At 44.4% G+C, this 12,500-nt stretch overlaps 2 protein-coding genes across 2 annotated transcripts in view; one reads left to right on the top strand and one right to left on the bottom strand.

Moving 5' to 3' along the window:
• Positions 1 to 5,590: 5,590 nt before the first annotated feature.
• sec22a (SEC22 homolog A, vesicle trafficking protein) lies at positions 5,591 to 10,397 on the top strand. The gene is made up of 7 exons (XM_034562465.1): positions 5,591 to 5,679; positions 6,758 to 6,968; positions 7,311 to 7,474; positions 8,258 to 8,431; positions 8,532 to 8,650; positions 8,841 to 8,906; positions 9,152 to 10,397. Exons 2-7 carry the CDS (start codon positions 6,787 to 6,789, stop codon positions 9,350 to 9,352), a joined length of 906 nt encoding a protein of 301 aa, XP_034418356.1. The 5' UTR covers positions 5,591 to 5,679; positions 6,758 to 6,786; the 3' UTR covers positions 9,353 to 10,397.
• Positions 10,398 to 11,347: 950 nt separating this feature from the next.
• adcy5 (adenylate cyclase 5) overlaps positions 11,348 to 12,500 on the bottom strand; it is an 80,121-nt gene continuing 78,968 nt past the window's right edge. The window contains 1 exon segment of the mRNA XM_034561458.1: positions 11,348 to 12,500. This exon segment is cut by the window's right edge and continues 297 nt beyond it. The gene's annotated coding sequence lies outside the window, so the exon portion shown is untranslated.

The raw sequence follows: 12,500 nt of genomic DNA, 5'->3' as shown, positions 1-12,500 counted from the left end.
TCTGGGGGGGGGGGGGGGGGGGGGGGTAGAAACTGTGGCCTTAAAGAAACATGCTGGAGGGAGGAGACGAAAACACCAAATATTCACCTTCATCTCGCCGTGATGTCACAAGGTTCATGGTTCGTCATGAAAGAACAACAACAACAACAACAACAACAACACAGCAACAATGCATTCCAGCCAAATGTCCCACAATGCCCCTCTGCGTTCAGCCGAGCCCCCCCCCCCCGGTTTTATTAACACTTTGAAAAAGGTTCTCAGGGAAGCGAAACAATTCAAAGGGAACTCGTTGTTTCTGCGGTTCATATCTGTAATAATTTTCTTCCGCTCTAAGAACAGTTTGTCCTCGTTGCAGAAAGATTTAAAAAATAAATAATCAAATCAAACATTTCCAGCTGATTTTTATTTGTTTGTGTTCACTGATCCCTCGTTTTGGACTGAAGGACGTCTCCTTATTATAACACACAGAACGTGTATATTAAGTACCAAAGAGCGAGATGGATGGATCAATACATCCTACAGGCAGCATTCATAAATAAAGATGTTAAATATCAAATAAAATGCACGATAAATACCACAAATAGAATAGTATTAAATTAACTAAACAATAGTATAAAGCTGGATGTTTCACACTGAAATAAACTTTATTTCTCCTTTCAACCCTGACAGCTCCTCTGGTTCCTCCCTTTCACAATAAAAGCCCATGACTTAATATTCACACCCCGCAGTGTAAAGACTTCAGTCTGTTTCATGCTGAATGATTAAAGTGAATTAAATCAACTTCACAATGAAAACATGGACTCTGTTTCTTTGGTAAGGGAAAGTTGAAACACAACTATATATATATATATATATATATATATATATATATATATATATATATATATATATATATATATATATATATATATATATATATATATATATATATATATATATATATATCTGAATGTTTCAGATCCTCTTGTAGCTCCAACAGGTAGTGAACCGTGTTCTCTGTTCATCAGGCTGTGAAGATATTAAAGACGTTAATGTAAATATCATTGAATGCACACCAAGACGGGGTGGAGCTGGAGCTGGACCTGCAGGTGGATCTGGACCTGGACCTGGACCTGCAGGTGGATCTGGACCTGCAGGTGGAGCTGGACCTGCAGGTGGAGCTGGACCTCCAGGTAGATCTGGACCTGCAGGTGGAGCTGGACCTCCAGGTAGATCTGGACCTGCAGGTGGATCTGGACCTGCAGGTGGAGCTGGACCTCCAGGTAGAGCTGGACCTGCAGGTGGATCTGGACCTGCAGGTGGAGCTGGACCTGCAGGTGGAGCTGGACCTCCAGGTAGAGCTGGACCTCCAGGTAGATCTGGACCTGCAGGTGGATCTGGACCTGCAGGTGGAGCTGGACCTCCAGGTAGATCTGGACCTGCAGGTGGATCTGGACCTGCAGGTGGAGCTGGACCTGCAGGTGGAGCTGGACCTCCAGGTAGAGCTGGACCTCCAGGTAGATCTGGACCTGCAGGTGGATCTGGACCTGCAGGTGGAGCTGGACCTCCAGGTAGATCTGGACCTGCAGGTGGATCTGGACCTGCAGGTGGAGCTGGACCTGCAGGTGGAGCTGGACCTCCAGGTAGAGCTGGACCTCCAGGTAGATCTGGACCTGCAGGTGGATCTGGACCTGCAGGTGGACCTGGACCTGCAGGTGGACCTGGACCTGCATGCTGCTGCTTCATTGGTGCATAAACGTTCTGGTCTCACGTTGTTTTTACCACAAAGTGAAGCACGAGGTTCTATATGTGAAGCCCCTCCCCTTTCTTTAAGAAGCTACTTCCTGTTATTGATTGTGTTCAATGTTTTTCTGTGAACACGTGTGTCTGTCTGTGTGTGTCTGTCTCTGTGTGTGTGTGTGTGTCTCTGTGTGTGTCTGTCTGTGTGTGTCTGTCTCTGTGTGTGTGTGTGTGTCTCTGTGTGTGTCTGTCTGTGTGTGTCTGTCTCTGTGTGTGTGTGTCTCTCTGTGTCTGTGTGTGTGTCTGTCTCTGTGTGTGTCTGTCTCTGTGTGTGTGTGTGTCTCTGTGTGTGTCTGTCTGTGTGTGTCTGTCTCTGTGTGTGTGTGTCTCTGTGTGTGTGTGTGTGTCTGTGTGTGTGTGTGTCTTTGTGTGTGTGTGTGTGTGTCTGTCTCTGTGTGTGTGTCTGTCTCTGTGTGTGTCTGTCTCTGTGTGTGTCTGTCTCTGTGTGTCTCTGTGTGTGTGTGTGTGTCTCTGTGTGTCTGTCTCTGTGTGTCTCTGTGTGTGTGTGTGTGTGTGTGTGTGTGTGTCTGTCTCTGTGTGTCTCTCTGTGTCTCTGTGTGTGTCTGTCTCTGTGTGTGTCTGTCTCTGTGTGTCTCTGTGTGTGTGTGTGTGTGTCTCTCTGTGTCTCTCTGTGTGTCTCTGTGTGTGTGTGTGTGTGTGTGTGTGTGTGTCTCTGTGTGTGTCTGTCTCTGTGTGTGTGTGTGTGTCTCTGTGTGTGTCTGTCTCTGTGTGTGTGTCTGTCTCTGTGTGTGTGTGTGTCTCTGTGTGTGTCTGTCTCTGTGTGTGTGTGTGTGTGTGTGTGTGTGTCTCTGTGTGTGTGTGTGTGTGTGTGTGTGTCTCTGTGTGTGTCTGTCTCTGTGTGTGTGTGTGTGTGTGTGTGTGTGTGTGTGTGTGTGTGTCTGTGTGTGTCTCTGTGTGTGTGTGTGTGTGTCTGTGTGTGTCTGTGTGTGTCTGTCTGTGTGTGTGTGTCTCTGTGTGTGTGTGTGTGTGTGTGTGTGTCTCTGTGTGTGTCTGTCTCTGTGTGTGTGTGTGTGTGTGTGTGTCTGTGTGTGTCTGTGTGTGTGTGTCTCTGTGTGTGTCTGTCTCTGTGTGTGTATGTGTGTGTGTGTGTCTCTGTGTGTCTCTGTGTGTGTGTGTGTGTGTGTCTCTGTGTGTGTGTGTCTCTGTGTGTCTCTGTGTGTGTATGTGTGTGTGTGTGTCTCTGTGTGTCTCTGTGTGTCTCTGTGTGTGTGTGTGTGTGTGTGTGTGTGTCTCTGTGTGTGTGTGTGTCTCTGTGTGTCTCTGTGTGTCTCTGTGTGTGTGTGTGTGTGTGTGTGTGTGTGTGTCTGTGTGTGTCTCTGTGTGTGTGTGTGTGTGTCTGTGTGTGTCTGTCTGTGTGTGTGTGTCTCTGTGTGTGTGTGTGTGTGTGTGTGTGTCTCTGTGTGTGTCTGTCTCTGTGTGTGTGTGTGTGTGTGTGTGTCTGTGTGTGTGTGTCTCTGTGTGTGTCTGTCTCTGTGTGTGTATGTGTGTGTGTGTGTCTCTGTGTGTCTCTGTGTGTCTCTGTGTGTGTGTGTGTGTGTGTCTCTGTGTGTGTGTGTCTCTGTGTGTCTCTGTGTGTGTATGTGTGTGTGTGTGTCTCTGTGTGTCTCTGTGTGTCTCTGTGTGTGTGTGTGTGTGTGTGTGTGTCTCTGTGTGTGTCTGTGTGTGTGTGTCTCTGTGTGTCTCTGTGTGTGTGTGTGTGTGTGTGTGTGTGTGTCTGTCTGTGTGTGTCTCTGTGTGTCTCTGTGTGTCTCTGTGTGTGTGTGTGTGTGTGTGTGTCTGTCTGCACCATGTTTATGAAGGTTTTCTGGATATGAAACCTTGAATCTTAAACACCACATTGTCTTTGTCCCCTGAGGATGTTTATGGAGGTTAAATGTTTGTAAATAAAGTATTATTGTTACATGGACTCCTCGCTGGTTTTAAATTCCTACAGGACAAAAACAACACTCTAAATCTCAGTATTATTATTTATGTATTTATTTATTAAAGCTACATGAAGCAGCACAACAATACTTTTAATATTCCAATGAATCCCCAAGAGACTCATTTACAGGCTGAGATATACTTCCCATAATGCATCTGGTTTGGGCTACTGAGACCCAAAGCAGCTCCTCTGCTGAACGTGAATTATTTAAATATATTCATTTAATAATGTTCATGTTCCCCAGAGGATGTTTCCTCCCAGACTTCAAGGTTCAGTTCTGTCTCTGAACTCTTTGCCCAAGGGAATTACCCACAATGCACAGCGGTGAGACGTTAAACACTGGGTTACCACGGAAACATGGAGACGTAGAATGAGATGCGTGAGAATTTAGTCACTGAACCGCCTACCAGAGAGGTAGACCCTCAGACTTTGAGGGTTCGGGTCTGAGGGTCTACCTCGCCTGGTAGGCCCCCTGAACCCTCAGACCCTGAGGGTTCGGGTTGGCTCCGCCCTGAGAAGTGACCTCATCTGATGGTCAATATGTTGCTCGGCCTGCAGGTTTTTATTGTTGGTGTAAACAACATTTTAAACTACTTATTATTTAATCTTCGTGACGACAGACTTTAAAAATCACATTTCATGAATTTACTGAAGTAAAAAAAGCTTTTTGAAACGTGTACCGGTGACTTCCTGGAGAAAGAAAGAGGCCGAGCGGCTATTCATCAAGCTGTCAGCAGCAACACACACACACATAGACACACATACGCGCACACGCACACACACACACACACACACACACACACACACACACACACACACACACACAGGGTGATTACACCGGTCTGTGTGAAGGATGAGGCCACTAACCATCTCTGTGTTGTTTTTATTTCCTGCTGCCACAGTTGTTGTTGTGGTTTTTCCTACAGGTTTTAAAAGGAAATGTGTGTGTGTGTATATATATATATATATATATATATATATATATATATATATATATATATATATATATCCATCCATTCATCCATCCATCTTCAATACCGCTTATCCTCATTAGGGTCGCGGGGCGCTGGAGCCTATCCCAGCTGACATAGGGCGAAGGCAGGGGACACCCTGGACAGGCCGCCAGTCCATCGAGGGCAGTATATGTATATGTGTGTATATATATATATATATACTGTATATATATATATATGTATATGTGTATATATATATATATATATATATATATATATGTATATATATCCGCATTACTATTCATGTTATTTTAATTTGAGAATAAATCTCGGGCTTCTAGAGAAAGAACAATCTGTTTTAGGGCTTTCGGAAGGAAAAGAAGCGAAGAGAGAATAAAGAGATTAAAACCTAAATGATGAAACTCATCACATCTAACATCACATGATATATCTATATCTATATATCTATATTATAATATGAACAGAGCGGTTAAAGAGGCTTCAACACGTTGACGGTGTCGTTATAATAAGATGTTTTAGAATTTAATCATTTAAAAAATTACTTTTCTTTTTAATCTCTTGCTCATACCTCTCATTAAATGTGGGGAATATGTTTAAATAAAACTATTCCTATTATTTCCAATTCAAATAAATGGTTTGTAATTTAATTAGATGTTTGAAAAGAATCAATAAAGCTTTGTTAATGATGACATATTGATAAATACAATAATAAATGTTATCAACGTTCTCATTTAGCGACAACAACATGTTATATTTAGAAAAGGCTTCATCAAAGCGCTCAATGCAGTTTACATGTGAATTAAAATACATGTTGAATTACGTGCAAATATTAATTGACTGGTTCTGTGATGCTGATGAGAGGCTTTCCTTTACCCACAATGCACGGCGACACGGACACGTCAACACGTCCCTCTAAAAAAATCCCGCTCTCCGCGCAGGCGCAGATCCGCTCACAGCAGACATGGTGCTACTCTCGTTCAGGTGAGTCCCTGAAACCACGAAACCGGACCAACGTGTCGGTTTGTTTGTTTGTTTGTTTGTTTGTTTGTTTGTTTGGTCCCTCGTGCGCGTCTCTCAAAGCAGCTAGCTGCTAGCTGTTAGCTAACGCTAGCTGATGCTGCTGCATATACATCCATAGGCGAGCATGCTAATGCTAGTTAGCTGCTAACGCTAGCTAGCCACTAACTGCGGAGAACCCGGAAGTGTAATGTCATCAGGTGAATACATGAGCTTATGAACACCTTTCCTTCTCACGTCATCGCGTCCTTTTAAACTGATTATTGATTATTTATATGGACGTTATTATTGGTGAGTCACGTGACTTATCTGAACGTGTTCAGTGTAACCCGTCAGAGAGAGGAGCTGTCCATGGTTCTGTTATCTATCTATCAATCAATATTATATATATATGTATGTGTGTAGCTCGTGTTCATGTTTCTATACAGTTCATGATCGATCAATATATATATTTATTTATATATTTAATGATATTTATTTATGTATGGGTGTTAATTTTTTCTTACGGGTATATATTTATTTATATATTTAAGGGGATATATTTATTTATATATTTAAGGGGATATATTTATTCTTAAATATCATAAAAAACTGGAAAACCTTTTTAAAATGTCTGGTTTTGTTCAACATCTGAACTATTATAACGATTTAATCGCTTAATTAATCTATCAACCAAATATTTGTGGTCGTCCCGTAACCACGAGGTCGCTGGTTCCATCCCCGCTCTCCCCATAGTTCATGTTGAAGTGTCCTTGAGCAAGGCACTGAACCCCCAGTTGCTCCACCGCTCCTTAATAACTAAGGATGGGTCAATGCAGAGAAGAAGTTACCCACGGGAATCAATAAAAGGGTACATTATTATTATTAATAAATATACCAGATACATTTAGGTTTTTGGTAATTTGATCATATATCTCAAGCATTTCCAAACTTATTTTAATTTAATGTAGATTTTAAACCTAGACCTTTTGAATCCTGGGTGTTTGAATGTAGGAACTATATATCTATATCTATATTGATCATTTCTCGTGTCTGTCCGCAGGGCTTCAGACCGATCCCCCGAGCTGTAAGATGTCCACGGTGTTGTTCTCCTCGGTGGTCCGGGTCGGGGACGGCCTTCCTCTCTCGGCCTCCACCGACTACGAGCAGGACAAAGAGCTGCAGGAAACCAAGCGGCACCTCAAGGCTCTCTCCAAGAAGCTGGGCCAGTTCCCCGACCGCTGCACGCTGAAGACCGGGCCCTACAACGTCAAGTAGGTCACATGTTATATACCCAGGTCTGATCATGTGACTTTGTGAACAACCAATCAGTGTTCAGACCAACAGGAGGAGAGCTAGTAACGTTAGCAGCACCGCTAACGGAGAACCAGGAGGTTCACTTCAGTTAAGTGATGATGCGTTCAGGCTCTGCTCAGTAAACATGAGTACTGGCTGAAATGATATATCTGTTAATATGGATCATCAATGATCCGTAATTAGTGTATGTATGTGTGTGTGTGTATATATATATATATATATATACACACACGCACAATCTTTATTCATTTTATTTGTGAAACCCGTGCGTGTGTGTGTGTGTGTGTGTGTGTGTCCAGCTTCACCAGTGCTCTGGGTGTGGGCTACCTGATGGTCTGCACCTCCAGCTACCCCAATGTTCTGGCCTTCTGCTTCCTGGACGAGCTGCAGAAGGAGTTCATCGTCACCTACGACTCCAAGAGGATCCGGAGCGCCGTGCGGCCGTACTCCTTCATCGAGTTCGGTGAGTTGGCTTCAGGCGGTGAAGCTTGTTGTTGTGTTGACCTCCACCCTGTTGTTGTGTTGACCTCCACCCTGTTGTTGTGCTGACCTCCACCCTGTTGTTGTGTTGACCTCCACCCTGTTGTTGTGTTGACCTCCACCCTGTTGTTGTGTTGACCTCCACCCTGTTGTTGTGTTGACCTCCACCCTGTTGTTGTGCTGACCTCCACCCTGTTGTTGTGCTGACCTCCACCCTGTTGTTGTGTTGACCTCCACCCTGTTGTTGTGTTGTTGTGTTGACCTCCACCCTGTTGTTGTGTTGACCTCCACCCTGTTGTTGTGTTGACCTCCACCCTGTTGTTGTGTTGACCTCCACCCTGTTGTTGTGTTGACCTCCACCCTGTTGTTGTGTTGACCTCCACCCTGTTGTTGTGCTGACCTCCACCCTGTTGTTGTGTTGACCTCCACCCTGTTGTTGTGTTGACCTCCACCCTGTTGTTGTGTTGACCTCCACCCTGTTGTTGTGTTGACCTCCACCCTGTTGTTGTGTTGACCTCCACCCTGTTGTTGTGCTGACCTCCACCCTGTTGTTGTGCTGACCTCCACCCTGTTGTTGTGTTGACCTCCACCCTGTTGTTGTGTTGTTGTGCTGACCTCCACCCTGTTGTTGTGCTGACCTCCACCCTGTTGTTGTGTTGACCTCCACCCTGTTGTTGTGTTGACCTCCACCCTGTTGTTGTGTTGACCTCCACCCTGTTGTTGTGCTGACCTCCACCCTGTTGTTGTGTTGACCTCCACCCTCCAGACACCTTCATCCAGAAGACCAAGCAGCGCTACAACAGCCCTCGGTCTCTGTCCACTAAGATCAACCTGGCCGACATGCAGACGGAGATCCGTCTGCGACCGCCGTACCAGCTGAGCCCTGAGGACCTGCAGGCCGCCAACGGGTTCTCTGTGCACACAGCCTCCAAGTACAAAGGTGTGTATGTATGTATGTATGTATGTATGTATGTATGTATGTATGTATGTGTATATATATATATATATATACATATAATCTGATCCCACCTGTTCCCCAGCCCCCTCCCAGGTGCTGCAGCCCGTGGTTCTCTCCGGCGTCGTGTCCTGTGTGCTCAGCCTTCTCTGTGGAGGCCTCAACCTGCTGAGAGGAGTCCACGCCATCGAGAGCATCCTGCAGGTGATTTCATAACATGATGATATCCATACGGAGACGTTTACCGTCTAACATTATCACTGGAATGGTTCTCATAACCCATAAAACTACTAAAGCGATCATTAACCTGATGTGTTTATTATGTCGTCCATCAAACTAGAAGTCTTGTTGATGATGACGAGAGATAAAAACTCACCTTTCTTCTTTCCTGCAGAACGACGATGAAGACTTTAATTATGTGATTGCGTTCTTCCTCGGAACAGCGGCCTGTCTGTATCAGGTGAGTGATGAATAACAGCTTCCTGTTCCACTGAAGGAACTCCTCTGGTTGTATAGAAGTCTATGCTTCATGTGTTGAAGCTGCATTCTCTCTCCTGACCACCAGGGGGCGACTCCTCTGGTTGTATAGAAGTCTATGCTTCATGTGTTAAAGCTGCATTCTCTCTCCTGACCACCAGGGGGCGACTCCTCTGGTTGTATAGAAGTCTCTGCTCCATGTGTTAAAGCTGTCCTCTCGCTCCTCAGTGCTTCCTGTTCGCCTCGTTCTCCGTGTGGAGGAACCTCAAGTCGTTCCTGGCGTTCTCCCTCATCTGCCTGTCCAACATGTATCTGTACGAGCTGAGGAACGTGTGGCAGATCCTGTTCCACGTGTCCGTCGGCGCCTTCATGGCGCTGCAGATCCGCCTGAGGCAGCCGCTGGGCAAAGCGCCGGACTACAACGTCTGACGGGTCCTCTTCTTCTCGTCTCTGAGCGGGGGGCCGCCGCCCTGCAGCACTTGTTGTTGTTTTGTTGTTGTTGTCTGGAGGACACAAGGAAACAATCCTCCTGGTTCGGGAGGAAGAACCCACAAAGCAGAGGACAGACCAGTGCCCCCCATAGAGTCCTGCATGTTGCACGTCACACTTTGATACTCGAGACACATTTCTGATTGTACTCAAACACTTTAGTCCTGAGCTTTGTTACCCACGAAGGCTAGAAGCTAAGCGACGCTATGCTACGCTAAGCGACGCTATGCTACGCTATGCTACGCTAAGCGGGTGTTCGGGGGTTAAAGTAATCCGGTTCATGCTCGTCGTGTTCGAGGACCGTTCACACGACGAGGCTGCAGCTTTAGTTTCATCCTCTGTGGACCCGGTGCAGGACTCTGGTGGAGGTCTTGGTTTCAAACTATGCAACGCGGCCCCCCCTCTCCCCCCCTTCATATTATTTATTCACAGACTTCATCAGTTCAATGAGTTGTTCCATGATTGTTTTATTTTAAAGTAACTGCAGGATTAAACTCTCCATCTCAAACCTCTCTGGAAGAAGAAGAAGTGTTTGCAGCATGATTCATGTTCATGATCCCTCAGCACCGCGCCCACATGACCTCACAATGTGGACCAGATCTGAACCTCCAGGACCAGAGCGGAGGGGGGAACGGGGTCTTTAGGACTCGACTGGAACCAACTGCTGAAAGTTTGAGTCACTATTGCGCAACAGTGTTTATTTTATTAATATGAGGCTTTTCTTTCCCTTTGGGTTCAAACAGTAGAAACATATCGTCTTTCAGGACTCATTAAAGATCAATAAAGACATCTGATCCAGAGTTTTATTCCATGCTGGCATTAAAGAATAAACCTTTTTATAACCTAAACATACTTCCCCTTCAGATTAAAATGCGACAGGTTCATTTATTTATTATGACGAGATGTTCTTTTGTAGAAGCAGCTTATAAATCTATTATATATTTGTGTATAAATGTGTATTTTAATAAACGAGGCGTAAAGTCGACTACTCGAAGCTCAATTTAATGATTTAAATTTAAATGACATCACCAGTTATCGTAACTATGAACCTTCATCCTGAATGTGCTGAGCAGTGATTTTATATAAATATAATAAATATGGATATTAAAGCCAGAATGGATGACGCAACACTCGGGGTGCTAATCAGAAGATTAGCATTTAGCTCCTCTTGATGATGAAGATGATGAAGACGAGTGAACCGAAGGACGCTGCTGCCATCTGGTGGTGGAACCGTGGATCTTTATATTCATAGATGTTTGCTTTGTGCACGTAATAATAATAAAATATCCTTTTTATTTGCTGCAGAATAAACAAATAAATAAACATCTGTCTTATTAGACGTCCTCAGAAAGAATCCAGAAGAAGCCGTCGCTCCTGTGGAACATCAGTTTATTTAACGGTAAAAAAGAAAAGAAAGTGTTTGATATGACAACAAAAAACGACCTCTGACCTCTGACCTCTGATCACGTGACACTGAGGCTGTGGTGATAATTAATTTTCCTGCAAAACGCTGCACGAAGAACGTTGGTTCCATCCCACGAGAGCGATATTTATGTATATTTATATATATTTTCAGATATCATACGAAAAGAAAAGAATCATCAATGAATTGATCGGAATAACAAATATTGCCCGTGTAGCAAAACTTTTCTTAGATCAGACTAATAACATACTTTCTAAAATGGAAAAAGATAATTTTCTTTCTTTTATTGCTCTTAAATGTAACATTTAAAACTTGATTTTAAGTCCAGCCCACAAAGAAGCAGCAGAAGCTCTGATTGGCTGAACTCCTGCCAACACTTTGCAGCTGGCCAATCAGAGCTCAGGCAGTAGCTCTGTGAGCTTTAATTATATAAAAATATTACTAATACTTGTTAAAATACTAATATATATATATATGTATTTATATCTAATTGTCTTTTTAATTTTTTTCTATTTTAGAGTTTTTGGTTTTTCTATTAAATTAGATTTAAATGGCGTAAAAAGTCTGTAATTATGGCACTTTATGTGTATTAAGAAATAAAAGCAGTTTGAGTAGCTTTTACTTAAAGTTTAAACAAATAGTCAAAACTTTGATGATTTTGTTTTTCTCATAAGAGTTTGTTGACAGCAATAAAAATCTAAATCACGCTCTCCATTTAGCTCCAATATTCTATATTAATTTACTGACTTCCTGTTTCCTGTGACTCAGACAAACAGAACCAGCTGTAGTGTTTACCAACAACAACAAGAGAACACAAACAGCATGAAGGAAACATTTCCACCTGAAGAGCCGGTAGAGTTCACGAAGGCCTCTCGGAGAGCGCCGGACATTCATTGGGTCGTACCATCTGATGGGGGGGGCTGCTAAGCGGTACATTAGCCGTGACGCTACGCTAAGACCATCCCATCATGAGTGATACAGTACGCACATCTGAATACACGTCGGTGTTTATAGAGCGCTAATATATTAATGTACAAAATATAGAATCTGAAAATATCTGACGGGGTTTGGTGTTAAAATACAAAATGTCGAAGATTATAAAAAGCTCTTCTTTGACATCCTCCTCTGTGTGTTGTGTGTTTGTGTGTTTGTGTGTTTGTGTGTTTGTGTGTTTGTACGCTGACCAAACCGCTCGTACAAAATGAACTTGTCTCTGAGGGACGTCTCCTTGTCCCCTCGTCTCCTCGTCTCCTCGTCTCCTCGTCCCCTCGTCCCCTCGCCTCCTCGTCTCCTCGCCTCCTCGTCCCCTCGTCCCCTCGTCCCCTCGCCTCCTCGTCTCCTCGCCTCCTCGTCCCCTCGTCCCCTCGTCCCCTCGTCCCCTCGTCTCCTCGTCTCCTCGTCCCCTCGTCTCCTCGTCCCCTCGTCTCCTCGTCCCCTCGTCCCCTCGTCCCCTCAGTCTGTTGATTGCCGTCACGAGGACGGAGAGTCCCGCTGGCTAACTTCAGAGATGCATAACCGTTACCACGACAACATGGACAGAGTGTGCGTTGACATAAGCTCATTAAATCATAAACACGTGTTTCGCTGCAGAGAGGAAGGGTTAGAGTCTCCTTGTCTCCTTGTCCCCTTGAACCCTCAAATCAGATCCAAGATAATGTCACTTCC

This window comes from Cyclopterus lumpus, chromosome 21, assembly GCF_009769545.1.
Source record: "Cyclopterus lumpus isolate fCycLum1 chromosome 21, fCycLum1.pri, whole genome shotgun sequence".
Lineage (NCBI taxonomy): Eukaryota > Metazoa > Chordata > Actinopteri > Perciformes > Cyclopteridae > Cyclopterus > Cyclopterus lumpus.
The sequence above is the reverse complement of the archived record's forward strand: the minus strand, read 5'-3'. Positions and strand labels throughout refer to the sequence as shown.